Source organism: Ursus americanus, chromosome 5, assembly GCF_024610735.1.
Source record: "Ursus americanus isolate L20-20 chromosome 5, mUrsAme1.1.p, whole genome shotgun sequence".
NCBI classification, from domain to species: domain Eukaryota; kingdom Metazoa; phylum Chordata; class Mammalia; order Carnivora; family Ursidae; genus Ursus; species Ursus americanus.
Genome location: NC_142131.1, coordinates 52,090,401 through 52,115,479, shown reverse-complemented (window position 1 = coordinate 52,115,479; position 25,079 = coordinate 52,090,401). Strand labels below are relative to the sequence as shown.

General features: G+C 52.5%; 1 protein-coding gene and 1 long non-coding RNA gene across 4 annotated transcripts in view; one reads left to right on the top strand and one right to left on the bottom strand.

The window, feature by feature from the left end:
• Nucleotides 1-870: 870 nt before the first annotated feature.
• Nucleotides 871-24,319, bottom strand: ARAP3 (ArfGAP with RhoGAP domain, ankyrin repeat and PH domain 3). 3 transcript variants are annotated; one of them, XM_045794412.2, is made up of 33 exons: nucleotides 24,128-24,319; nucleotides 22,041-22,716; nucleotides 21,863-21,924; nucleotides 21,643-21,754; nucleotides 18,220-18,420; nucleotides 17,979-18,048; nucleotides 17,594-17,714; nucleotides 17,316-17,500; nucleotides 17,123-17,229; nucleotides 16,677-16,876; nucleotides 16,494-16,579; nucleotides 16,173-16,355; nucleotides 15,893-16,028; nucleotides 15,167-15,283; nucleotides 14,577-14,724; nucleotides 14,366-14,468; nucleotides 12,296-12,515; nucleotides 11,548-11,611; nucleotides 10,893-11,056; nucleotides 8,635-8,847; nucleotides 8,250-8,355; nucleotides 6,859-7,006; nucleotides 6,482-6,550; nucleotides 5,708-5,782; nucleotides 5,497-5,611; nucleotides 3,721-3,849; nucleotides 3,502-3,635; nucleotides 3,185-3,267; nucleotides 3,053-3,088; nucleotides 2,873-2,936; nucleotides 2,647-2,784; nucleotides 2,403-2,441; nucleotides 871-1,903 (listed from the first exon to the last, which is right to left on the bottom strand). In XM_045794412.2, the coding sequence occupies exons 2-33, from the start codon at nucleotides 22,562-22,564 to the stop codon at nucleotides 1,427-1,429; spliced, it is 4,629 nt and encodes a 1,542-aa protein (XP_045650368.1). In that variant the 5' UTR covers nucleotides 22,565-22,716; nucleotides 24,128-24,319; the 3' UTR covers nucleotides 871-1,426. The 3 variants fall into 3 exon arrangements, with proteins under 3 accessions (XP_045650368.1, XP_045650369.1, XP_045650370.1); XM_045794413.2 differs by having other exon boundaries at nucleotides 22,041-22,581; nucleotides 24,128-24,219; XM_045794414.2 differs by lacking the exon at nucleotides 2,403-2,441.
• Nucleotides 24,320-25,079, top strand: part of LOC123790217 (uncharacterized) — a 154,938-nt gene continuing 154,178 nt past the window's right edge. The window contains exon 1 of the long non-coding RNA XR_006779041.2: nucleotides 24,320-24,714. This is a non-coding gene — a long non-coding RNA (uncharacterized LOC123790217). The remainder of the gene's footprint in view (nucleotides 24,715-25,079) is intronic.

The following is a 25,079-nucleotide window of genomic DNA, read 5'->3' as shown; positions in this document are numbered from 1 at the left end:
TGTCTAATATCTGGTCCCTCACTCCCCCCCCCCCAATAACCCACTGGTCACAAAACAGCCAGAGTGATTGATGTTATTTTTTAAAAAGGAAATAAGATCTGATCACTCTCTCCCTTCAAACTTCTCAATCGCTTCAGAGTAAAATCCAAACACCCTAGCATGGCCTATAAGGCTGTGCATTATTGGGCCCCTGCCAGTCTTTCCCCCTTCAGCCCATACTCTTCTCTTGCTCCCCACTCACTGTGCTTCAGCCACTCCAGCCTCCTTTCTGTTTCCCCAGCAGGCCAAGTCTCTCACTGCAGAGCCTTCATGCCTGCTGCTTTCCCTCTTTTTTCTAGAGTGCTCCTTCTCCCAGCACTCCACGTGTCTGGCTTCTTTAACTCTTCACAGAGGCCTTCCCCGTCCTCCCAGCCTAAAGTTCATCTCCACAAGCACATCACTTTGGTTTGATTTCTTCACAGCACTGAATTAATTTGGGTATTTTCTGCTTTCTGTTCCCCCTGTACAGTGGAAACTCCATAAAAGCAGGACCCATCTCTCTCTCTCTCTCTCTCTCTCTCTCTCTCTCTCTCTCTCTTTTTAAGATTTTATTTATTTGACAGAGAGAGCACAAGAGAGCACAAGCAGGGGGAGCGGCAGAGGGGGAGGGAGAAGTAGGCTCCCTGCTGATTAGGGAGCCCAATGTGGGGCTGCAGGGCTCAATCCCAGGACCCTGGGATCATGACCTGAGCTGAAGGCTTAACCGACTGAGCCAACCAGGAGCCCCAGGACCCATCTATTTTGTTCAAACGTGATCCTGAATACCTAACACCTAATTAGGAGCTCAATACATATTTGTTGAATGAATGAATGAAACAAACAATAATAGCCTTTTGGTTCCAAGATTTATTAACAGTGACACATCCTGTTTGGCTCCTTTTCACCCCAGCTCCCAACCCCAATCAACCTTTGCACTCTAGGTCTTCAGTGTAGTCCCCAAATGTAGGAAGTGGGATAGGATAGACTTGGAGATCATTCAGCTTTCTGGCTTCCAAATCCTTTTTTTTCTTTAATGCAATAAAACCATTCCTTTCAAACCCAAAATCTCTCACAGAACTCCTATGTATCAAATATATAAAGCAGGAGTTGCCCTCGTTGAGGGAAATTATGTGGGGCTTACAGCTCTAAGAAAGAGTTTGATGTTCACTGCTCTCCTTATTTCAGTGACTTCATGGTACATGTAAGTGAGTGGAAGTTCAGTGAGGGGCCATAATCTGACCCTCTCTGGGCAGGAGAATCCAGAGCCCTCAGTTCTGTGCTCCTTCCATACACCGCACTGGATTCTAGAGTCTTTCCAGCCAGAGCAGAGGAGGCTCCCAGCAGTGTCTGCCATGGTGAGAACTTGGGTCCTCTGGTTACCTACCCCTTCAGACTACTCATCTTAGGGTCATGTGAGGGGCTGGCTGGAGGGTGAACTGGAAGGTTGGGTGGGAAAGCCAGGTGTCTGTGTCAGAAGGCCATTGGGGTTTGGGGACTGGGGGCTGGAGGGCTGAGAGGGGTTTCCCAGGCCTATGGTGGTTTCTCCCTTCCTCAGGATGAGGCTGTTAAGCTCCTGGAGCAGCTGCTCCTCCAGAGACCCACATGCCTGGGGGCTGCTCTTTGAAGGGGGGCCAGGAGGGGGCTCAGGTGGCTTCTCCTCTGGGCCTGGGCCACCTGCCTTGGGGAGAAGGGGTCTGTCAAAGGACCTCTGGCTGGTGAGGGGGATCTCTGGGTTGGCTGTCTTTTCTCTCATCGTGGAGAAGGAGGTAGAGGTGTCCTTGGTCAGCTCGGGAAAGGCCCCCACTTCTTCATACACTGGCTCCTCATAGACAGGCTCCTCCAGTTCCTCTTGCTCCTCCACAGCCCCCTGGGATGACTTCATCGGCTGGATAGGAACGGGGTAGCGTGATGCAGGCACAGGGTTAGAGTTACTGGATTATTCATCGCTAACATTTGTTAAGCTCTTCCTCTGGGCCAGATGCTGTAAAATACTTTTCATGATGATATCAAAACAACTCTGTATGATGGGTTACACCGCAGGAGAGTGAAGTGAGGTACAGAGGGGTTAAGTACGTTGCCCAAGATCACACAGTGAGTAAATGGAAGAACTGGGGCTTCAGCCCAGGTCTGACTCCAAAATACGTTCACTTAACCACTTTCCTTCTATTTCTCAGCTCCTATGACCACTTTCCCTTTTCCTTATCATATCCTACCATACCTCATTTTTCTCATTTCTTCTGGTCCCTCACAATACTCTCTCTCTCATGCATACACACACACACAGATGGCCTGCATCAGAACAAATACAGAGGGCATACTGGTTCAGGCAGCACAGAGGAACACAGGGCTGAGGGGCACAAAGCTGAGATAGGTACAGTACTCACAAAGAACATGGACAGGGTCCTCCGGTTGTGAAGCCGCCGCTGGGCACAGGTGGGATGGGGATGAGGGGAGGGAGAGACACAGAGACACAGTGAGGCCTGGCAACAGAAGGCAGGGGTGGGGAGCGGGGGCACAGAGAAGGCAGAGGGGGGCACCAGGCTGGCAGGCACACCACTCCCACCTGCAGGGTGGCAAGGACATGGGCAGGATTCAGGAGGGCACTGCAGCAGGCCAGAGGGACCTCACCAGGGTCTGATTGGCCGAGAGGAGGGTGGCTCCACTGTCATCTCCTCTGATGGGCAGCAAAGGCATGGTGCCAAACTTCTGACGGGCAAGGTCAGAGGAGGAATGGCGTCGTAAGACCACTGGCTGCTGGTCATCGTGCTGTTGGGAGAGGAAGGAGTTGGCACAGTGGGCGTGGGTCTATAGCTGGGACCTCTGAGCTCATCCTCATCTTTTTCCTTCCCCTCACCTGGGCTTTGAGGATGCTGGTGGTCCAGTCCCACATCTCATCCTCGTCAGTGCAGGACAGGTAGCTGGGGGTGATCAGAGGGGAATTAGCCAGAGAGGAGGGGTTGTGGCTATAGGGATGGAGGTAGAGGACAGGGTGCAGGGCTGGGCCAGAGGAGAAGCCAAGCCGAGAGGTACTCACAGGTGCATCTTCTCCAGTATCAATGTGAAGCCCCACCTAGGAAGCAAAGGAGAACAGAGATGGGTGATTAGAAAGGCCAGAGGGATGATGGCAGGAAGGCCCTAGAACTGTGGCCTGGGGAAGAAAACTCACGGTGTTGGAGGTTTTAACTTCTTTCGGATCCCCAGGTAGACCTTGGAACCTTCCAAAGGCCACTCTCGTTCTGGTTTAGCGCTCTGAGAACAAGAAGGCAGTCAGTGAGGTCAAGAGGAGAGAGAAGGATCACAGTCAGTCAGGTCAAGAGGTCATGGAGGCACTGGGGTTATGTGATCACAGGGTCACAGAGGTCAAAGGACCAGGGCAGCATTGAGATCAATAAGCACATGGGCTGTGGAGTGAGAAGGTTGATGCAGTCCTCACTGCTCCACGGGGGCCGCCCGCACCCGTCCCCGACCCCCGCAGCACCTCACCTTCTTTTCCTTGAGCAGCAGCAAGCAGCGGCCACGCAGCAGAAAGAACCTCTCCTGGAAGCGGTTTCCCAGTAAGCGGGGTGGCTCCTCCCGACACCGCAACAGACCCACCCTTGGGCTCTCGCGCCGGATACCTGGGCACAAACAGGCAATACTGGGTGGAAGGTCTTGGGGGAGAGGCCTAGGTATGGGGGTGCTGGGCTGAAGAAGGAGGTTCACCTGTGAAGAGGCAGCCGGCTTGGGCCAGAGAGACTTTCCTCAAGAGCAAGGAGGCCGAGCAGGGCTCTGGAAGCTGGCACCATTGAAGAGCCTGCTCTAGGACCCTTTCCTTGGGGTGCAGTGGCCGCTCTGAGGAGTAAAGTAGGGGTGGGTATCAACCGGAATATCCATCCACACCCTGGAGCCTCCAGCTCCTTTCCCACCAGTCACATCCATTTGTCCATTCCACAGCCCAGCCACAGGTATTTATATAAGGACCAACTCTATGCCAGGCATTGCTGGCCCTGGGGATACAATGGTGAGCATGAAACCCACGGCCTACCTTCACAAAGCGCACAGCAAAGTGAGGGAACAGACAGTACACAGGAAAGTCAACCAAAGAATTGTAGATAATTAAATGCTTTGAAAGAAACAATAAGAAGCTGAGAGAGAGAGTAGGAGGGCAGCTACTGGGACAGACTGATGACCAGGCAAGGTCTTTGAGAAGGGGGCATTTGAAGCTGAGATTGGGGCCTGGAGGAGGAGGAAGAACAAGCCATGCTAAGATCAGGGAAAGAAGATTTCAGCCATGACACAACTCAGGAATAAAGGCCCTGATTCAGGAAAGACGTGTTTGAAAAACAGCTAGCATGGCTCAAACACAGAATGAGTTATGTGAGATGAGGTCCGAGAAATAAGCAAGGACCAGACATTCAGGGTCTGTGGGCCATAATAAGGAATTTGAATTTGAATTGAAGTTCAGTGTGAAGCCATTGGAAAATAATGGCATGATCTGATTTATGTTTGAAATGCACATTGACTGCTGTGTGGAAAACGGAATGTTGGGAGGCAAGAAGGGAACACGGGCCAGCTATTCCTTTTCTGGGGCTGTACATTTTAGTGGTTAATGTTGAGTGCAGAAAGATAGTGGTGACTTCGACTTGGGTGGTGGTAATGGTGGAAATGGGGAAAAGCAACAAATTCTAATAGAATCAACAGGACTAGTTGGTTGGGTTAGGTGTGAAGTTGAAGGAAAGGGAGGACTCTTAGGTTTCCGGTCTTGATAACTGGGTGAACAGAGGGGCCACTGACTGAGTTAGGGAAAACTGGGAAATAGCCTGGGCTTTTTGTTAGGCAAAAGGCCTGGGAATTGAGTTCCGGTTTGCATGCTTTAAATTAGAGATGCTTAGGGTGCCTGTGTGGCTCAGTCAGTTAAGCGTCCAACTCTCGATTTCGGTTCAGGTCATGATCTCAGGGTCGTGAGATTGAGCCTTGCTATGGAGCCTGCTTAGGATTCTCTCTCTCTCTCCCCCCCAACCCCTCCCCCCAATAAAAAATAATAATACAAATAAAAATAAATTAGAGATGCTTGTGAAACATACAAGTGGAGGTGTGCAGTAGACAGTTGGATATGTGAATCTACAGCCTGGAGGAGAGGTTTGGGCCAGAGACCCAGCTTATGAATGGCATTTAAAGCCATTGGAATGGATGACTCATCCAAGGAGAAATGTAGATAGAGAAAGGAAAAGGGTCTGTGGTTGAACTCTGGGTCCTTCCAATATTTGGAATATAGGCAAAGGAGAAGAAAAGCCTTCTTTGGGGAGGAAGGGAAACCAAGGACTTGGGTCCACAAAGTCAAGAAAGAAGAGAGTACGGAGAAAGAGGGAGTGATCAACTGTGTAGGATGTCCCTTCACATGCACGAGGACAGTGTCGCTGTATTTGGTAACACAGAAAGCACTGGTGACTTTGATCCCCCCCATCACATGTGTATACACACACACATGGTCATGCTCACCAAGTTCCCCGTGCTCACGAATCTCAAACGTCAGCCACAAGTCCATCCCAGCTTCTGTCCCCCGCATCTCCAATACCTGGTTAGTCAGTTCCTCAGCAGTCAGTGTCGGAGACACCTGGGGTCAGGGCAGGAGCAGAGGACCCATGCTGATCAGCCCACTGACCCTGCCCCCCCATCCTTTCATCTCCCCTCCTGTCCCCTCAGGACTGACCTTTAGGGTGACACAGTTGTCTGGAAGCTGCTGTTCTATATAAACCTCCATGATGAGGTCTCCAGCCTGGGACAGCTGAGGGGAAGGCATAAAGAAGTCAGGAGGACACAAGAGGATGCAAAAAATCAAGGTCAGAGGACTCCTTATGTTGCCTCCTAAGTACTTCCTCCCCGTCCTAAAGTCTCCTCCTACCCCTCATCCCCAGTGTGGCTCTTAAAAGGGAGAACCCCAGGAGAGGTAGAACTACATCTTCAGGCTGCATGGGTGCTTCCCAAAGCAGTGTAGCATATGCTTGGAAGGACAGGTTTAAGGTCAGACTCTCTGGGTTCCAACTCTGCCACTCACTACAGTAGAACTTTGAATAAGTGACCCTCAAGGCCTCTGTTTCTTTATTTGAAAAAATGGGACTGTCTACCTCATGGAGTTGTGTGACATGAAAGTAAGATTATAGGTGCTTGGAAGATAAGTCCTTAGCTGTTTGCTACTGTATTCATTGCTTTTATTCTCACTACTTTGTCTACCTTACCTAACTCTTCCTTGGATCTCTTACATGTGGAACCCAAGTATTCTGCCATCATTTTGTAACGAAGAGTCCTCGTGGTGGAATAAATAGAGCAAATCCTAAAGCAAATCCCTCTCCCCAAAGCACTCCCCTCCTTGAGTTTCCCCTGTGTCTCAGAGAGCTGAGGGCCACTGTCCAGAAGCAGAAGGGCACCTTCCTATCTTGATGTCCCCTCCTGGCCCACTCACGAGTCTAAGGTCAGGACAGGTTACCTGTACATCCTTCCAGGTGGTGATAAGACTGACCTCCAAGTCAATCTGAGCTACCTGGTCAGAGTCAATCTGTGGAAGAGCCAAAACAGGAGTGTGTGTATTGTGGGGCAGGTGGGGGCAGAGGGGTGCTAGGAAAGAGGGAAACAGGAGGAGTTTGCAAGACCAGAAGACTTGTACGGGAGCATGAGAGGCTAGAAGAGCTAAGAACTAGGGGGGCATGGGCATTTGGAGTGAGGGTATGGGATAGAGGGACCCAGGGCTATGGGAGGTGATTCTTGATCCAGAGGGCCTTAGAGGTCTGGGCTGGGGGCTTTTTGGCGGGAGAAGAGTCCAGAATCCAGGAAAAGGGACTATAGTCAGGGGTGGGGACAGCTTACATCAAAAACAGAGACGTAGCCATCGATGAGTTCCTGCAGCACCCGCACCTCATGTTCGCCCCGCCCGTCTGTCTGGAACACACTGGGTGCGAACAGCAGGGCCAGGTTCCGCGTGCACATCTGGTTTAGAGCGGCACACTTTTGTACCCTGCAAAGGGGTGTGACACTGGTCATAAGGGATGCAGCTTGTGCTCACCTATTGGTCGATGCACCCATTCATTCAGGAAATACTTGAGTCAGTATACCAGGCCCTGGGCTAAACACATGGGATACAGTTTTAAGACATAATATGGGCCTCAGGGAGCACCCAGTCCAGGGAAGACAGATGAGAAATGGTTGATTATAAATATAGTATGGGGCAGCAAACTTTTTATGTAGAGAGACAGATAGTAAATACTTCAGGCTTGTAGGTCATACATTCTTTGTTCCAATTCGTCAGTTCTGTTGTAGCATGAGAGAAGCCATAGACACTATATAAGTGAACGGGTGTGCCTTTACACTCCATGCACAAAACTTACTTACTTACTTACTTACTTACTTACTTACTTACTTTATTTATTTATTTATTTATTTATTTATAGGATTTATTTACTTATTTGAGAGAGAGAGAGAGCAAGCACACAGGAGGAAGGGGCAGAGGGAGATGGAGACAGAGAATCTCAAGCAGACTCCTCCCTGAGCAGAGAGCCCGATGCAGGGCTCAATCTCACGACCCTGAGATCATAACCTGAGCCAAAATCAAGAGTTGGATGCTTAACCGACTAAGCCACTCAGGTGCCCCTGTACAAAACTACTTAGAAAAACAGGCAATTGGATGGATTTGGTCCATGGGCCATAGTTGGCCCGAAACAGAGTAACCAGTACAACACAGCCAGGGTTCACCTTGGAATCACTTAAAGACCTATCTCCAATAGGCTGATCAAGGTAGATCTGCACCTTATTTTTCTTTGTGCTTCCTACATCTAACCCTTTGCCTGGCATAGAATGATAAAACAAAGTAACATTGGTTGCTCATCATTCCTGAATGCTTACTACCTACATGCCAGGAGATGTAGTAAGAATTTTATAAGGATTATCTCATGTAACTCTCATCACCTAGGAGGTGGATGCTATTCATTACACCATCCTCCTTTTACACATGAGGAAACTGAGGCTCAGAGAATGCAAATAACTTACCCAAAGTCACACACTAGAATGGTGGAGCCAGAGTAAAGCCTAGGCTTGACCCCAAAGTCCACACTCGGAACCTTTGTGCTGTGACCCTTTCACTTAACAACTGTGTGCAGGATGAATGAATAAATGTGAGGTGGCAGGGGGTGGTGGTGAGGGGAGAGTTGGACAGAGGTGATAAAGGTCAGTGAGGAGCCTGCAGGGGGTCTGGCCATACTGACCGATAGAGATGCCCGATGAGGGTAGCCAGTGTGCGGCGGTTGACCTGTGGCAAGCAGCCAATCACTTCTTTGTATTTCTCCAGGCGCTGATTCTTCTGGGGTAGCTCTGGGATGGAATGGGGGAGGGGTGGAGAGAATCAGGGAAGGGAGCATGGAGGGATTTTTAGAGAAGCAAACCCAGGATGGATGACTTTCTGCCCCCTTCCCACCTTGACCTAAGCTGAGTCCCTGAGTGATCCTGGGGTGTGGGGGTGGGGGAGGGGAGTACTGGGGAGGAGGGCTGCCAAATCCCACAAAACAGCCTCAGGGATTGGGGGGGGGGAGGGTGGAGTTCCAGGTTGCCCCTTGGTCGCCTGTGAGGAGTTCTTTGGGATCTTGGCAGTACCAGCAGCCTCCCTCCAGCGAGGCAACAACCGTGCAGAGGTCACAGGGTCATCAAGCTCTCGAAAGAAGCGTTTGAGTGTATCGGTGACATCTTCCACAAAGTGCTCTCCTGGCCGGAGCTTCACTGACCGGGCATCCCGCCGGAATTCAGCCAGGAGCCGAAGGCTACGGGCACGGGCACCCCCTTTCCGGTATATGCCCTCCAGCTGAAGCCCTGAGAACAGCCAGCATCTCTGCTCACCACTGCCCAGAGACCCAACTACCCACCCAGTATCCAGTATCTGTGATCCCCCCCACCAACCTGCTATATCACTATTGGGGTAAGGGGGCCAGAGAGGAGGAAGTCAGCCTCCATGGTCTTGATTCTCAAGAACCTGCTCAAGTCTTCCTGCTCAGAAAGTCCTTCCCCAACCAGGACATTACACATAGCCTCCATCACTCTCTATCTCCTCGCTGCTTTAATTTTGAAATAGCACTCTCAAATTACATTACAGTTGATCCTCACTAGTCACAAATTCCACATTGTGAATTCATCTACTTGCTAAAATTTATTTGTAACCCCCAAATCAATACTTGGTGCACTTTTCCAGTCATTTATGAACATGCGCAGAGTGGAGGAGAATTTGAGCTGCCTGTTGGACGCATTCCCAGCCAAGGTCTCATATGGTAAACAAGTGTAGTTTTCATGGTATATATAGAACCATGTTTTTTACATTCTTGTGCTTTTTTTCGGTAGTTTCACTGTTTAAAATGGCCCCCAAGTGAAGTGCAGGAAGGCTGTGTGTGCCTTATGGAGAGAATATGTGTGTCCGATAAGCTTTGCACCTGCGTGAGTTACACTGCTGCTGGCTGTGAGTTCAAAGTTAATAGATCAGAAATATATGTTAAATAAAGTGTCTTTAAACAGAAACACACTTCAAACAAGGTTACATGTCGATCATTTGATGAGAAGGTGACCAGAGGTTCCCGGGAACCTAATCCTCTATTTCCACTGGGGCAACGATTTAGGATTAATTCAGTGTTTACAGTAACTTCGTAGAATAGAACTGCTGTGAATAACGAGAACTGACTGTATTTTTCTTATTTAGTACCCATCTCTCCCGCTAGTCTCTGCGCTTCCCTCTTCACTGCTCTATCTCCAGTGTGTGGCACATGGGAGCCACTCATTACACAGCTGCTGAATGAAGAGCGGCGGTGTGGGTATGACCACCTATACTCTTTCTCCAGGGCTCCTCCCTGGACTGCTGACTTCGCTCCTCCTTTATTATTTTTTATTTTATTTTATTTTATTTTTTTATTATATTATGTTAGTCACCATACAGTACATCCCCGGTTTCTGATGTAAGGCTCAATGATTCATTAGTTGTGTATAACACCCAGTGCACCATGCAATACGTGCCCTCCTTACTACCCATCACCAGCCTATCCCATTCCCCCACACCCCTCCCCTCTGAGGCCCTCAGTTTTCGCTCCTCCTTTAAACATGAGGGAGACTGAGAAGAGAATGAGATCTAGGGAGTGGGGGAAGTCAGTGCATGAGGCTGCTACCAAGGTGTGGAGAATGTCACTAGCCACTGACTATCCACTGTCCACGCTGTAAGCACAGGTATTTGTAGTTCATGGATGTGTCTTTTTTGCCCTTTACTGCCTTCCTTGGTTTTCCATGAATTTTCCTTCTCAAGAGTCCAGGCTTCTAAAAAGGGGGTTTGCCAAGGAGCAAGATTCTACTTGGTCCTTCCTTGGGCTGGAGAAAAAAAAGCAGAGGCCAAAAAGTCACAAAGAATTCTGGGAACCACTTGCATCGCTGTACTTTTATGCCTGGAAAAACTCCCACACAGAATAATTCTGCTCAGACCTTCAAGGGTTTTGCTGCACAGCTTGGCTCTTGCCTTGTAGCTGCCCTCTTTTTGTTCTCTATGGCTCTCCAGTCCTATTTCAGTGCTGCTCTTTCTCCACACCCACGCCCCCACCAACAGCTACCTTAGAACACTTACTACCTGCCAGGTGCTGTGCTAAAAGCTTTACATATGTTATCTTACTATCACAGCCATCCTAGAAAATGAGTATTGTTAGTAGCCCCATTCTACAGATGGGGGAGCTGAGGCTCAAATAGATAAAGCAGCTTGCCAAGGGAGATACAGTGGGTTGATGTTGGGCCGTAGTCTCTGGAGGCAAAGCTCTTATAGGCAGATCACACCCTCTGGCTGTGCCCATGTCCCCAGTCCCGTACTGGCTCCATATTGGCCAGTACCCACTCACCATGCTGGGTGACAAAACTGATGCAGGCATCCACGATGATGGGGATGTCACCCCGGCTCATCTGCTGCTCCTGCAGCCCTGTGCCGCCCCCGCCAGCTGCCCCTTCAATGGCTGCGTTCCACGCTGAGAAGTCCAGCCGGCCCTCCCCCTGCAGATACAGGGTCCTGAGACCCGAGAGGCCTGAGTCAGAGCCAGCTCCGGAGGGTCCTTTAAACTAAGAGGCCCAGGATCACAAGGACCAGACTTCCCAGAGCCACCAGCAGGGGGCAGCAACAGTCAACCCAGATGGGGCCCCTGAAGGTGAAATTTCTTTTCTTTTTTTTCTTTTCTTTCTTTCTTCCTTTTCCTTTTCCTTTTCTTTTTTTTTTTTTAAGATTTTATCTATTTGAGAAAGAGAGAAAGCACACACACACTGGGTGAGGGGCAGAGGAAGAGGGAAAAGCAGACTCCCTGCTCAGCACAGAGACCAACACAGGGCTCAATCCCGGACCCCAGGACCAAGACCCAAGCTGAAGTCAGACGCCCAACCGAATGAACCACCCAGGCGCCCAACAGGCAGGTGGATTTGAGGAAGTGGGCAGTGGTCCAGCCGACCAGGGTGGAGGGTGGGAGCTGGGCTCTTGAAAGAGAGACCCAGGAGAGGGGCAACACTTACCTTCCTGTTTCCACCAGGACCAAATGCTCCTTCTTGTCTGGGGTGTCAGCTGCTGAAACCACACCTGGGAGAAGAATCATCAGACATTATCATAATTGTCCTCATCATAGTGACCAGTAAGTCACTAAGTATTTAAGGTATGTAGGTACCAGACTAGGAACCTTAATAAACATTGTTGCATTAAATCCTAAAGTTACATAATATTATCCCCATTTTACAGGTGATACATTAATGCTCAGAGAGGTTCAGTTTCTTGTCTCTTCGCTTGTTATAAAATGGAAAAGCTGAGCTTGACTCAGGTCTGTTGTCTCCAAAGTCCTCCGATATTATCCCACACTGTTCCTCTTTGAGGAAGAAGTAAGAGTATCCAGTCCTCTCTCCCAGTCTCCAACTAGCAAGTGACTCCAAATAATACTAACAATAACCTTAATAACACATAACATTTATTAAACACTTACAAGATACGTTCTGTCAGGCTCTGTGATAAGTGTTTTATGTGCATTGCCTTATTTGAAACTTACAACTCTTTTATTGTGCCCATTGTAAAGATGAGGAAACTAAGGCACAGGAAGGTTAAATAACTTGTCCAAGGTCACACAGCTAGGAAGTGATAGAGATGGGGGTCTGTATCTGGGCAGTCTGACTCCAGAGCTTGTGCCTGAATCCACTATATTTGGCTATTTCCCACAGGGATCCCAAATCGGTAAAGGTCCATTGCCCCCTACCCCAAGTCCCCACCCCTGCTCACTGATTTCCTGTAGCCGCCGCAGATGCACCATGTCCTCGGGGGCTGGCGGGCCAGGGCCCGGTGCTGGACACAGGAAGAGGTGGTCACCACGAAGAAGTCCAAACCCTGACAGCCAGAGGCCAGGGGCCAGGGCTGAATGGGTGGGAGAGCGCAGCCACAGGCGGCCCAGCCGCAGCAGCCCAGGGCCCAACAGCTGGTGGCAGCTCAGCGGGGAGAACCACTGTGAGGCAAGAGGAGGACATGGGGAACAAGGAGGGTGGGGAAAGAGATAAGACATGGAGGAAAGAAATAAGAGTGGGAAGGATAGGGAAAGACATGAAGAGAAAGCAGAAGAAAGAGAGGAACGAAAAGGGATCGGGAGAGAGCAGAAGAAAGACCCAAGAAGACAGAAGATGAATGGAGAAAGACAGGAAAGAAATTCAGTTCAATTTAATTTGCTGCAGCCAACACAGAGAAGACCTCTGTGTGGCAGCCTTCTGTTCTTTGCAGGATGTTGAGGCAAGAAGGAATGGGGAGCCCAAATGCTGTAACTGAAGAGTCCTGATGTCCTGGGAAATCCCAGCACCCTAAGCGGCCAGGAGAGGCTTCATAGAGAAACAAGTGTTTGAGCTGGTCCCAAAGGAGTGCTTCCCCAACCACCTGTGGGGAAGGAACAGGGGGTTCTTCTTTTCTTTTTTTGTTCAAAATTCCAATCCATTACTAACCAGTACTTCGTTAAAAAAAAAAAAAAGAAAGAAAGAAAGAAAAAGAACTAGTAGCAAAGTGAAATGAAAAAAGAAACATAAAAGTCCCTACTTTAAGAAATTAGATTCTACACATAAAATCACTCTGTTACATTGCTATAAAAGATTCTGAATGTTCACTCTCAAGTTCTGTTCTTATCCTGCCAGAGGCCATAACAAAGAGTCTGTGAGCCAGTGTGGTGTCCCAGGCTACAGACCACACTTTGGGTAGCACGGCCTTTAAGGATGAGCTACATTTTTGGAAAACACAGCTGACAATCAGAGGAGACAGCATGATGGCTGCAAGGGCCATGACAGAGCCCTGAAAAGACATGAAGACAATTTCTTGGCGGGAGTTCTACTCCTCTAACCAGGAGAGTGGGGTCAGAAGCCAGAGAGCAGGTGAGCATTTCCCACAGAGGAGTGTCACGTGCTGCAGAGCCGACTTGGGGAGGCCGGGAGGAGGCCCTTGGACTTCGGTAATGGGAAGTCACTAACCACCCCTGCAGCGTAGCAGCTCAGAAGTTGGGCAGAGGCGGGCAGCCGCAAGGGGTTAAGGCGGAAGTGCAACCCTGCCAGGGCCCACAACGTTCTGGCGGGTTGGCAGGAGGGCGCCAGCATGATGAGCTGAGGTAGAGCAGGGCCGAGGGAAAAACTAGGTAAGGATGGGAGCGATTAGCATCATCATCACCATTACTATTTCAACACCCACAGATGGAGGGCCTGCTGTGTGCCAGGCAGTGAGGGCCTCACATGTCTCTTAATCCTCAACCCTGAGGGGCATGTCTTGTACACCCACTCTATCCGTATGGAAAAGCTCATGAGGCTGAGAGTTGGAGGACTCAGATCCCAGCATGTCTGAGTCCAGGGTGTGAACGTTTAACTCCAGCGAGAGGGTGCAGGACGGAGAGATTGGCTGGCCTAGAAATGGAGATGCTGGGGCACGTGAGAGCAGCCTTCCCTCTGGACTGGGAGAACTTGGGGGAGGGGGAAGCAGGAGTTAGAGGCAGCCTTTCCTTGGGCAGAGGCCCTGCACAGTGAGGTTTGAGCCATGAGCTTTGGAGACAGAGGTCTGTTTTCGATCCTGTGCTCTGCTGCCTCCTGGCTGTGTGACCTTGACCAAGTGACTTCATAACCTCTGTGACTCTGTTTCTCTATATGTGAAATATTGATAATCCTTTCCTCCGAGGGTTGCTGTGAAAGTTAAATGAGATATGGAGTGGGTAGTGCCTAACACTGGTCCTAGCACAGCTGTTAACCTTAGCTGTAGGAATAAGAGAGGGCAAGCTGGGGGCAGCTGGGGACAAAGAGGCCACGAGCTGTCGGGGAGGGGTCTCAGCTGGCTCACCTTGCCCACGGCACTGGTCCAGGCCTCCAGACTGTCGGCTCCATCTGTGCCAAAATGCTGGATCCTCCCCCCAGTGAGGATGAGCTCAAAGGAAAAGGGAAACCTAGAGAGAAAGTGAGGTCAAGGAGGAGAATGGGGACCAGGAAGGGGCTGGCAGGCTCAGCATCAGGAAGGGCAAAGGGGGAGTGCAGGGAGCACAGGGTGCAGTTACCTGTCGAGGTCACCTGGGTCAGTGGGTGGGGGACTCACACCCAAACATACAACATCCTGGGGCTGGATGAGGCTGAGGGGTTCAGGGCTGCTTTCTGATGCAAACATTTCCAGAGCCGCTCTCAGCACACACCACAGTCTGGGGGGAGCTAAGGGGGAGGCTGATGGTCAGCAGCTAGAAGACCTCTGTCCCTACTGTCATAATTCCCATTTACCAGATAATTATTCCATCTATTCCACACCCTCTGCCTATGTATGATCTCATGTAGTCTTCACAACAACCCTATGAGGTGGGTATCACTTTCAGTTCTCTTTTGCAGATGGGGAAACTGAGGCCCAGAGTTTGAGTAGCTCCCCTAAGTCACATAAGTAGGAAGTAGCAGAGCTAAGATTTGGCCCAGGCAGTCTGACTTCACAGCACAGGCTCTCAGCTATCACCCAATGCTGCCTCCAGGCATGGTCCCTCTCTTACTCCCAGCATCCAGCCCACACCAGGGCATGGCCCTACTTGGCCTTCCCAGCCCTCTCTGGTACACTCTTGCTCATCCCAGTTTCTGCCCCATCTCCTCCCACCCTCAGCTCCCCTCTCACCATCCCGGCCCCTGCGAGGAGGTGGGGGTCCAGCTTTGTTGCTGATGGGACCACAGTACAGGAAGCTGCTGTAAGTGGCAGGTACCACCACCTCATTGTACACACCAGGAGAAGGGTCTGCAAGGGGAAGAAGTGGTCAGTCAGTTCAGGGCAGTGCAGTGGGATGGCCTGCACCCCCTGGGGGAAAGGATCAGATTGAGGAAGACAGTGGGACCCGACTCCACTGGCAGCATGGCCAAGCCAAGCCCAGTGGAGCTGGACCCCTTACCACCCACAGTAGAAAAGGAGATGGCAGGAAGTGAGACTCCAGCCCTTACCCACTGCCTGTCCCCACCAGTGAGCCGACCAGCCAGTCAGCCAGGGCCGTCCTATAAGTGTCTCAGCCCCTCTGGCCTGACCACTGGAGGAAAGCCTGTTTTGATGACCATTTCTATGATCAGACTTCCCCCAGGGAGATGAGAGCTCACTTATGGGTTAACCTTGTCAGGGGAAGACCAGCACTAACACCTCAAACACCCAGATCCACCCCAGGCAGTGGCCACCATTGGTCATTTCATGACAACAGGAAATAGACCCCAGGGGATCTAGAAGGGTGGGAAACTGCCCAGACTAGGCTATTGTGATGGCCTGAGTTAGAGGATACCTGGGGCTTCCTGGAATAATCAAGGCATAGGTCAGGCCTGACAATTCTTGGAGAGTGAGAAAGGAGGCCCTTGTGGGAATTACCTGGGAGCAGGAGACCAGGGAAGCTGCCATCGAGGGCTGAGGGGGACCAGGGCTCCTCGCCCTCTGAGGCCTCAACACAGAGGAGCTGGGTCATGTTCTTCAGCAGGTTGGGTCCTGCCACAGCTGCACACAGTGCCTGCAGAGGGGGAAGGGCCTCTGTCAGCCCCAAGACCCAACCTGAGAGCATGGGGACAGTCTTCCAGTCATCAAAAACAGCCCCCACCAGCCCAAGTCTAGGCATTTCGACTTAGAGACTGCTCTCCTCCCCATCAGCTCCTACCTGGAGAAGTTGGCTATGATCTGGATACTGAGGGTGGGGCTTCCGGTAGAGACCCAGTCGGTACTTCCGGGAGATGAACTCTCCCCGGGGGCCAGGGCTTGTATCTGGATGCAGCCCCTCGCCAAGGGGTAGTGCCCCGGCCCAGAAGCGGTTGGCACGGTCATTTCCCAGGACAATGAACAACTGTAGGATGACAAAGGGCAGAGGCTAGTGACAGGAACTCAAGAGTCTCAGACATTCCTGCCCCCAAGCTGGGCCCAAGGCCTTTTATGGATGCTCTCCTTCCCTCTTCCCCACCTTCTCCCTTTTCAGACTCTTCACCTGCACTATCTCATTACTCCAAACACTTGTGTCCAGCTTCAGGCTCTGTACCTTGGAGATCCCAGAACCGAGGGCCCGGTGCTGACCTGTTAGGGTGTGGAGCGTACGTGGCACGGATACTCAGAGCCCCCCGCCCTAGCCCCCCTCCCCCTCCCTGTTTCAGCTAGAGGCCCCGGCCCTCACCTGCACACTGCTTGCAGATGACCACCCCCAGGTTGACAGCAGCCCAGTCTGGGCGGGAGGCCCCACAGTCCGCACAGTGCCGGTTTGCCCGATTGGACCAGATTTTCTCAGCCACCTCGTAGTCAGACAGGGTCTCGGTTACTGCTTCCTGCAGAGCGGCCGCCCAGCTCTGCCGAGCCCCCCCAGACTCGGCTGTGAAGCTGAGGGGTGGACAGCCAGTCCGTGGGCATGGAGACCCCTTCTGACCTGTCCCTTCCCACTGGCCATTCCTGCATAGGCCATCGCTGGGCCAGCGCAGACCCTCCTGAGACCTTGACCCTACTCACTGGACTCCCCTCAGTGTACACCCACTGACATCCCACTGAAGAGGCCTCCAGTCCTCTGCCCACCCTGTGCCTCCTTCCAAAGTCTCTCCCCTGCCTTCCTCCTGCCAGTCTGGGCCCCACCTGAAGCAGCGATGGGGCGTGAGCAGATCAAAGCTGCGACTCTTGGTCTCCCGGACGCTGCAGCCTTGCAGTTCAATGAAGCAGATCCCGATGCCCGAAGAAAAGGCCTGGTTGGGGCGGGGTTGGAGCAAGAACAGTGAGGTGCCAGAATGGACTAGGCCAGCCTCCTTGGCCCCGGCCGGGCCCTTCTCACCTGCTCACTCTTGTACAGCGCCAGCTCTCCAGGGCTCAAAGCAGCAAAAACCTTGGCCTTGTGTCCGCGAAGCTCCAGCATGCCTGTGCGGAGGGGTCGGGGTGGCTGAGGGGGCCGGGGGTGGCCCAGGAGGCGCTGCTCCTTCAGGCAGGATTGCAGTGTGGAGCACCATGTGTCCCGCTGGGCTGGTTGGGGACAGAGAAGCAGGTTAGCCAGCAGGCTGTGTGCTCACACGGCCTTCCTGCCCCCACCCTGACACAACGGGCCCTGATTCTCACCCTCGCTCTCTGTGCGAAACACAAACACCCTCTGGCCAGTGATGACCTGGAACTTGTTGTCCTTGTTGCTTCGGGTCATCTCAATGGCAGTCAGAGGGATCACACCCTTGGGGAAGGGATCCTGGAGACAGTCCAGTGACGCATAGGGACAGAAACTCAGCCACGTGTGCTGACCCGGGAGCCAGCACCAACTTTTAATGAGGTCAGCACTCATTTCACAAGCAGTGAGGTACAGCTGCTAGCCGAGCTACTTTAGATGCTGACATCAGTCATGGGGTGACCCCCCCCACCACGGGCTTCCCATCTTCCAGTCCGCAGCCTTCCTCAGCCCTCCCCCTCCCTCTCTCTTTCCCCAGGCCCAACACAGCATCTCTCAGACCCCCACCTTATCACTGCCAAAGTACATCAGACTCCTCCCGTTGAACTGCACAAAGCGTCTTTGGAAAACGTAGTTTCTGGGGATGGGAGGGGCCCACATGAGTGAGCGGTGGAGGCTGTATCCTGGGGGGCTCCTAGGGTCTGGGAACATTTGGGACCTGACCCCCCCCCAACTCCCCCAGCCTCTCCCTTCCCTCTCCTCCCTCCCCTCCCTCCCCTCCTTCCCTTTCCCTCCCTAGCAGCCCCACCCCTGAGGGGAGAGCTTGTCTAGCCAGCCACTGAGAAGGGGCGTGGGGCGGTCTGCTGTGGAGGAGAAGCTGGCATAGGGTGAAATGAGGTCATCGTTGGTCTCCATGTCCAGGGTGGGCAGTGAGAGGGTGGAATCCCCGGGCAGCTCAAGGCTGGCATAGCCAGCGTCCTCCCGTGCCTCCAGATCCTGCCTGCTGAGCCTTATGTGGGGCAAGACAGAGGAATACACATTAGACCCAGGTTCCTGGACATCCCCACCTGCAGTGCTTCGTAGAATGCCTTGCGGGCACTAGATCACTTTTCAACAAGGAAACAGGGAGGTTGGGAACCCAAAAGATTAGCATAGAGTTTCTTCCCTGAGCACACTTAGATTTTTGATTAGAGCAATTTCAGTCCCTCTCCTCTGCCCTTAGTGTTACTTGGTAGAAAAGTTGGGGAAGGGCTGCAGAGCTGGCTCTCTGCCAGGGATGCTGATATCTAATCAAGAAGTCTTCTCAGTCCTTTCTCCAAAAAGGGCTTGACCTTCCCTCCCTGGACCAAGTTCCCCTCGGTTCTCACCAGGGTGCTATGAACTGCTTATCTGGTCACCTGCTTCCACTCAGGCCCTCCCTCCAACACCCATTTTTCCATCACCACCAGAGTGCTCTTTTAAAAATGCAAGAGATCGTTTCACTCCCCACCCCCCCGCATGAAATCCTGCAATAACTTGCCATTTGCAATTAGGATAAACCCAAATTCCTTACCATGGGCTGCAAGACCTTGTACAATGAGAAGGACTGCCAATCCTCTGACCTCTTCTTGCATCACCCTCGCCTTTGCTTCCTACCGTTCAACCACACTCTCTTCTCTCTTTCAGAGGCTTTGCACATGCTGCTCCCTCTGCCTAGAACATGCTTCCCCCGTCTGCTTTTTCCCATCCTTTAGGTCTTTGCATATGCCATCTTCCCAGAAAGTCCTCTATTATTCTCTGCCACTTTCCCATAGTCCTTCACCTCAGTAGCACAAAATCCTTGCAAAACCTTAAAATACAGGTATATGGGCCCCATACTGGACCCCTGAGTTTGACCTTCTGGGAGTGGGGCCCAGGCATCTATAGTTCTGAAAGTTCCCCAGGCTATAGTGCAGCTAAGGTTGAGAACCATCACTCTACCCTCTTTGTTTTCTACTTCACTGAGAAACTGAAGCAATCAGACAAGAACCCCACAGACTCACAGTGCCTCATCTTCCAAGTTTCACACATACTTTGCATTCCTTCTGCTACTATCATAAACCTCCCTGTCTGAAGCCAGTCCCTCCTCTGTGCGCTGTCCTCTCACCTACGCAAGGACACTGCTCCAAACTTTCTCCCTTCTCTGTCCCCTACAGCAGCTAATTTTCCCTCTCTCCCAGATCACCGCGATCCACCTATAAACATAGAAACACTCCATCCTACAAAAACCACTTCCTGACTCCATTTCCACTATTGACAACCACTCAATTCTCTGCTCTTCTTGCAGAAAAACTCCTCAAAAAGTTGTGTATGCATTCCAACTTCTGTTACCTCCTGAGACCATTCTCATACAGCTTTCACCTCTACCCCTTGTCAAGGTCCTCAGTGACCTCCATGTTGTCAATTCCAGAGGCCAATTCTCAGTCCTCATCGTCCTTGACCTCGGGGCAGCATTTGACCCCGCTGACCTCCCCCTCCTCCTTTCTGCACTTGGCTCCTCTGACATCACGTTCTCCTGATCTTCCTTCTCCTTCACTAGCCATTCCTTTTCAGTCTATTTTGCTGGTTCTTCCTCTTCTCCCAAACCTCTTGATATTGAAGTGTGCCAGGACTCTGATCTTAGTCCTCTGCTCTATGGACATTCACCCACAGCCTCATACACCCACCTAGATGCTGACAACCCACAAATTTAGATCTCCAATTCAGACCCCTCCCCGCACTCCAGACTTGTATATCCAACGGCCTGTCATCTCTTCTCAGGCTTATGACATATACCTCAAATTCAACATGCCCAAAATGGAACTCCTGGTCTCCCCGCCACCCCCCGCTTTGTACACAGTCTTCCCCATGTCAGAGCAGAGCAATTCTAGGAACTTCCAGTTGCTCAAATGGCGCTATCCAACAGAACTCAACGTGAGAGCCACACGCGTGATTTTCAATTTTCTAGCAGCCACATTAAAAAATAAAAAGAAACAAGTGAAACTAATTGTAATAATATATTTTATTTAATCCAACATACCCCAAATATTAACATTTTATTATGTCATCTGTATAAAAGGTAAGATAATTTATGTCTACTTCTGTTACATGCATCCAGTATTGCTTCTTTCATACTAAGTCTCTGAAATTTGGTAGTTTTACAGTTACAGCGCATCTTACTCCAGACGAGCCACATTTCGAGTGCTCAGTAATCACATGTGGCTAGTAGCTACCACGCTGGACAGTGTAGGCTCAGCCCGAAAGCCCTGAAGTCATTCTTGACTACTCTTTTTTCTCACACCCTAATTTCCTAGGATAGTTTGCCTTCAATAACCCAAATCCAACCACTTCTCCCCATCTCCACTACCCTCGTCGGAGATGCTGCATCTAGATTACTGCTACGACCTCCTCACTGGTCTCTCTGCTTCTGCTTTTGCCCCCTACAGACCATTTCCAACATAGCGACCAGAGGGGTTCTTAAAATTTTAAGTCAAAACCCTCCCAAAGGCTTCCTATTTCACGTAGAGTCAAAGTGAAAGTCCCTACAAGGTCCTACCTGATATGACCCTTTTTACCTCTGTGACGTCATCTCCTCCCACTCTTCCGGCGCTGGCCACTCTGCCTCAGCCCTGCTGTCCTTGTCACGACTCCCGGGTACCCCTGAAAACTTTCTATTCTTGCCACACACACCGCCCCCTAATTCCACACACCTAATTCTTTCATCCCCTTCATTTTGCTCAAGTGTCATCTTCTTAACACTCTGGCAACTTTTAATGAAAAATCGCAGGATGCTTCCCCCTCACTCCGTCCCAGCCTTCTTACCCTGCTCTATTTTTTTCCATGGCACTTACCACCTTTTAACATATGATGTAACTTATTTATCATATGTATTATTATTTGACTATCTCCCCACAGGGACAGGGATTTCTGATCTATCTCAAGTATCTATGATACCTAGCATGCAGTAAGTGCTCAATAAAGATTTCTTAAAGGAAAGCATGAAAAGCCCTTCTCCCTATTTTAAATCATATACCCATTTGTTTGTCTGCTTGTTTCATGTCCTGTCTGGCCCACTGAGTCACAGGCTGCCTGAGGAGGGGACTGGGTCTGTCATAACCCGCCTGTATCTTGAGCACCTGGCTGGCACACTTAATGAATAACTGGATACACAGCGACCACCAACTGCTCCTCAAGCTTCCCTCTTCCTGCCATCACCACCCTACTGACTACTCACCTTTGTTCAGCCCTGTCCTGACAGACACCTCTGCCTTCTCTTCTGTCGGGTGGCCCTGGGACCCCCACAGGCTGGACACCATAGTACAGGCAACCAGGGTCCATGATGTGTACTGGCAGGGGGAGGAGTGGGGGAGACAGAGAAGAGGAGGTCAGGTGGGAGAGTCTGGGGTCCTGAAGGGCCCTGTCTCTCTTCCCCAAACCCATGATAACCCACCTACCTGTGCCTGTTGTGGGCCTGACGGCAGGGGTGGGGGCAGTTGCCTGGGAGCTGTCTGGGGCCCTGGGGGAAAAGATCTAGTGATCATTAAGGGAGAGAGTAGAAAGGACTAGTCCTCATGTCCTGCTTCTCCCTGCCCCCTCCCAGCACTGGATCCCGAGGGAGCCAACCCCACTTACATGTCCTGAGCTGTCTGTGCCCCTCCTCTTAAGTCCAGGCCAAAGTAGATGGCATTGGGCATCATCTCCATAGTATTCAAGGCTGAAGTCTGCTCAGAGGAGGAGGTGGGGAGAGGAGGGGACTTCGGGCTGGACTCTGGGCTCCTGGACACTTCTGGTTTCCAGAGGGCTGGGCTCACTCCAGGCCTTTGGGTGGTGGCAGGGCCACTGAGCCCACCAAATACTGTCCTGGGCTTAGGCACAGGTTTGGGGGGCTGGGCTTGGGGAGCTGGGCTGGGGGATGGCTCCATGGCACTGTCCGACTGGGGATCCAGGGAGCCCTCCACAGCAGCTGCCTGCAGCAGGCGCAGAATGCGTTTCCGGTGCCCTGTGGCGTTGATGCCCAACTGCCTCAGCTCCTCGTGGCCCAGGCCCCGGGCTGCACCCGCCGTAGCCAGGCCATGCCGCCGGAACGTGTCTGCATACTGCTCCAGGTGCACCGTGGCCAGCCACACAGCGATGTCCAGGTCCTGAGGAGCAGCCATGGGGGCTCAGGCCATTGCTGGGGGGAGCGGCAGGGTGAAGGGAGGGCTCAGGCTGAGATTCCCCCTCCCTGTCCCAAAGTCTGAGGCCTGGACAGGGGGTAGGTACCAGACTCCAGTCTTCCTCCAAAGAAAAATGACCAGTGGCCGGCAATCTGGAGGAAGAGCCGTCCCAGAAGATCAGAAAGGGCTTTCTTATTATAGGATAATCCCTTCATTTGCAGGTGTGGACACTGAGGCCCAGAGAAGGGAAGAGGCTTGCCCCAGGATCACAACGAGTTGGCGGAAGTGTTGGTCCCCAAGCTCCTGCCCACCCTATGTCTGGATCAAAGCTCTGCCTCCGCTTTACTGCACACTCTACCAAGCACAGGACAAGATGAGAGAAGCCTGCAGGGGCAGAATAGAGTGGGATGGTGGGGAGGAGGGGCCCCATGATGTGGCATAAGGTAGGGACACAGGCAGCATGGGAGGAGGGAGGAGGTGCAGATCCCACTCCCCCTGGTTTCCAGAGCTGAGGTCCAGGCTCTGGCCATCCTAATCCTGGTCATTCCCAGTTCCTCCTCCCCTTCCACCTATTGTCTCTGCTCAGACTTCCTTCCTGTCCCTCCAGCCCTGGCCGCCCCCACATCCTGTCTGCCTTGGTCAGGCTGTCCAGAGAGCCCTAACTCGTTTCAGCAAGTAGGGTCCTGGCCCTGGGAAGAGACCACTTGGGGAACGGGGATAGGGTGGTAACTGGGCCAGAAAGATGATGGACCAAAGGCTGGGTACTCTAGGGTCTTCTCTCTCCACTAACCTGCAGCATGTTCACACACATGTATGCACACGTGAGCACCCTCCCTGTAGGGACTCAGAAGTGTGAAATGACATCGCCCTACCTCTGATTTCTCCAAATCTTCCTCTCCTGAGCCTTCCCGTTCCCTGAGGCTCTGTCCCATTCTGCCAAACTGACCCTGACCCTGGTCTATTCTCTGGACGCGTCTCAGATTCTGTCTCCCTGGACTTTTCTCTCTGCCTGTCCCCACCTCTACCTAAATCCATCTTTGTTCCTCTCCTTTTGCTCTCTATCATTAAGCCTCTCCTTGCCTCAGTCTCCAATTTCAACTAACTCTTAAGCTGTATGTGACTCCAGATTTCTGTCTCTCCTCCTCTGCCTGTTAGGCACGCTCCCTGTTGCTCTCTGTGGGGTTCTGACCAGGACTGCTTCTCGCCCCAGCATCAGTTCTGGCCTCTCTACCTCTCCACAGTTGGGCCCCATCCCCAAGCTTGTTAGGGCCTGACTCAGAGCTCAGTTTCCCAGTGACTCAGACCCATCCGAGGGCACGGGACTGGGAACCGGGAGGTGCGCCGGGGCCGGAGTGCCGGGGGGCGGGCGGGGCAGCGCGGGGCCGCGCGGGCTGCGACAGGGGAGGGGGCAAGGAGGGAGGGGGCAGAGGCCGGGCCACCGGAGGGAGGGGCGGGCCGCGGCGGGGAGGGGGCAGGGGAGGGCCGCCGGCGCGGAGGGAGCCCTCGAGGAGGGGACGGGGAGGAGTCTGGGCAGCAGGGGCCCGTGGGCGCGGGGGTCCTCACCTCACTACGCGGCCGCCGTCCGCTCCCGGTGCGTGTCGCGCCGTCCGAGGCTCCGGCCGCGCTGCGCCGGCCCCGCCTCCCCTCAGCCCTCCCCCGACGGCCGGGCCCCGCCCCGCCGGCCCGTTCCCTCCGCGGGCCCCCGGCCACTCCTTGTGCAAGCGCCGGCCTTCAAAAGGTTGGGGCTCCTTACCCAACCGCTGCGCTTATCTCGGGGCCTGGCCAACTCTGCCCTCTCAGGGGCCGAGAAAGGGACCGGAACAGGGCTGGAGGCCAAGACAGCCTCAGAGAGGGACAAAGGGGCAGAGACCAGAATGGAGGTGGGACGGGGGTAGAACCAGAGCAAAAAGGAGAGCGCTGTGTGGAGGACGGCTTTGCGTCCCGTCTGCTGTTCCCTCCCCGTCGTGACAAAAGAGGAGGGCAGGGGGTTGGCCCTAAGTCCCCAGGGTGGCAGGCCCTCTCCCACGCCCAGCACGATGGCTGGACCCTGGCACCCTGTTTATGGGAGGACGGAAGCTAGCTTCCAGAAGTCACGGAATCCGTAGCCTTCCAAGCTGGGGAGCCCTTCAGCCGCAGCCCCGCGATTTGAGGTGAGGGATTAGGAGCAGATGCCCAGCAGAAGCGTCCCCATCTGCTTCTCCCTCCCCAAGGGCCACACCTAGCTTTCTTCTCAGGCAACATTCCTACTCCCAAACCCGGGCTTGGGGCTGCCTTTTTGAGAACAGGCCTGGTGCCTTGCAAGCACAGTGACCCAGCAAGAGGTCTTTTCTTCCTTGGAAGAAACCCCTTCTCCTCATTCTCTTACTGCAGGTTTTTTTTTTTTTTTTTTTTTGGGGGGGGGGGTGTTGCCTGAGGAGAAATGCTCCTCTCCTCTTCCCCAATCTGGCTTGGAGCCCCAGCCTTGGAGCCTGTCCCCCAGAGCCTGAGGTGCTTCCCCCTGAGCGCTGGACTGGCT

What these genes read in the sequence shown, in the direction of transcription:
- ARAP3 (XM_045794412.2), bottom strand. Translation starts at nt 22,564, where the DNA reads ATGGCTGCTCCTCAGGACCTGGACATCGCTGTGTGGCTGGCCACGGTG. An exon ending in TGTACTTTGGCAGTGATAAG is followed by an intron (nt 17,715 to 17,978) that starts GTGGGGGTCTGA and finishes GACTGTCTCCAG; the next exon opens with GATCCCTTCCCCAAGGGTGT. An exon ending in CAGTTTTGTCACCCAGCATG is followed by an intron (nt 8,848 to 10,892) that starts GTGAGTGGGTAC and finishes GGCTGTTCTCAG; the next exon opens with GGCTTCAGCTGGAGGGCATA.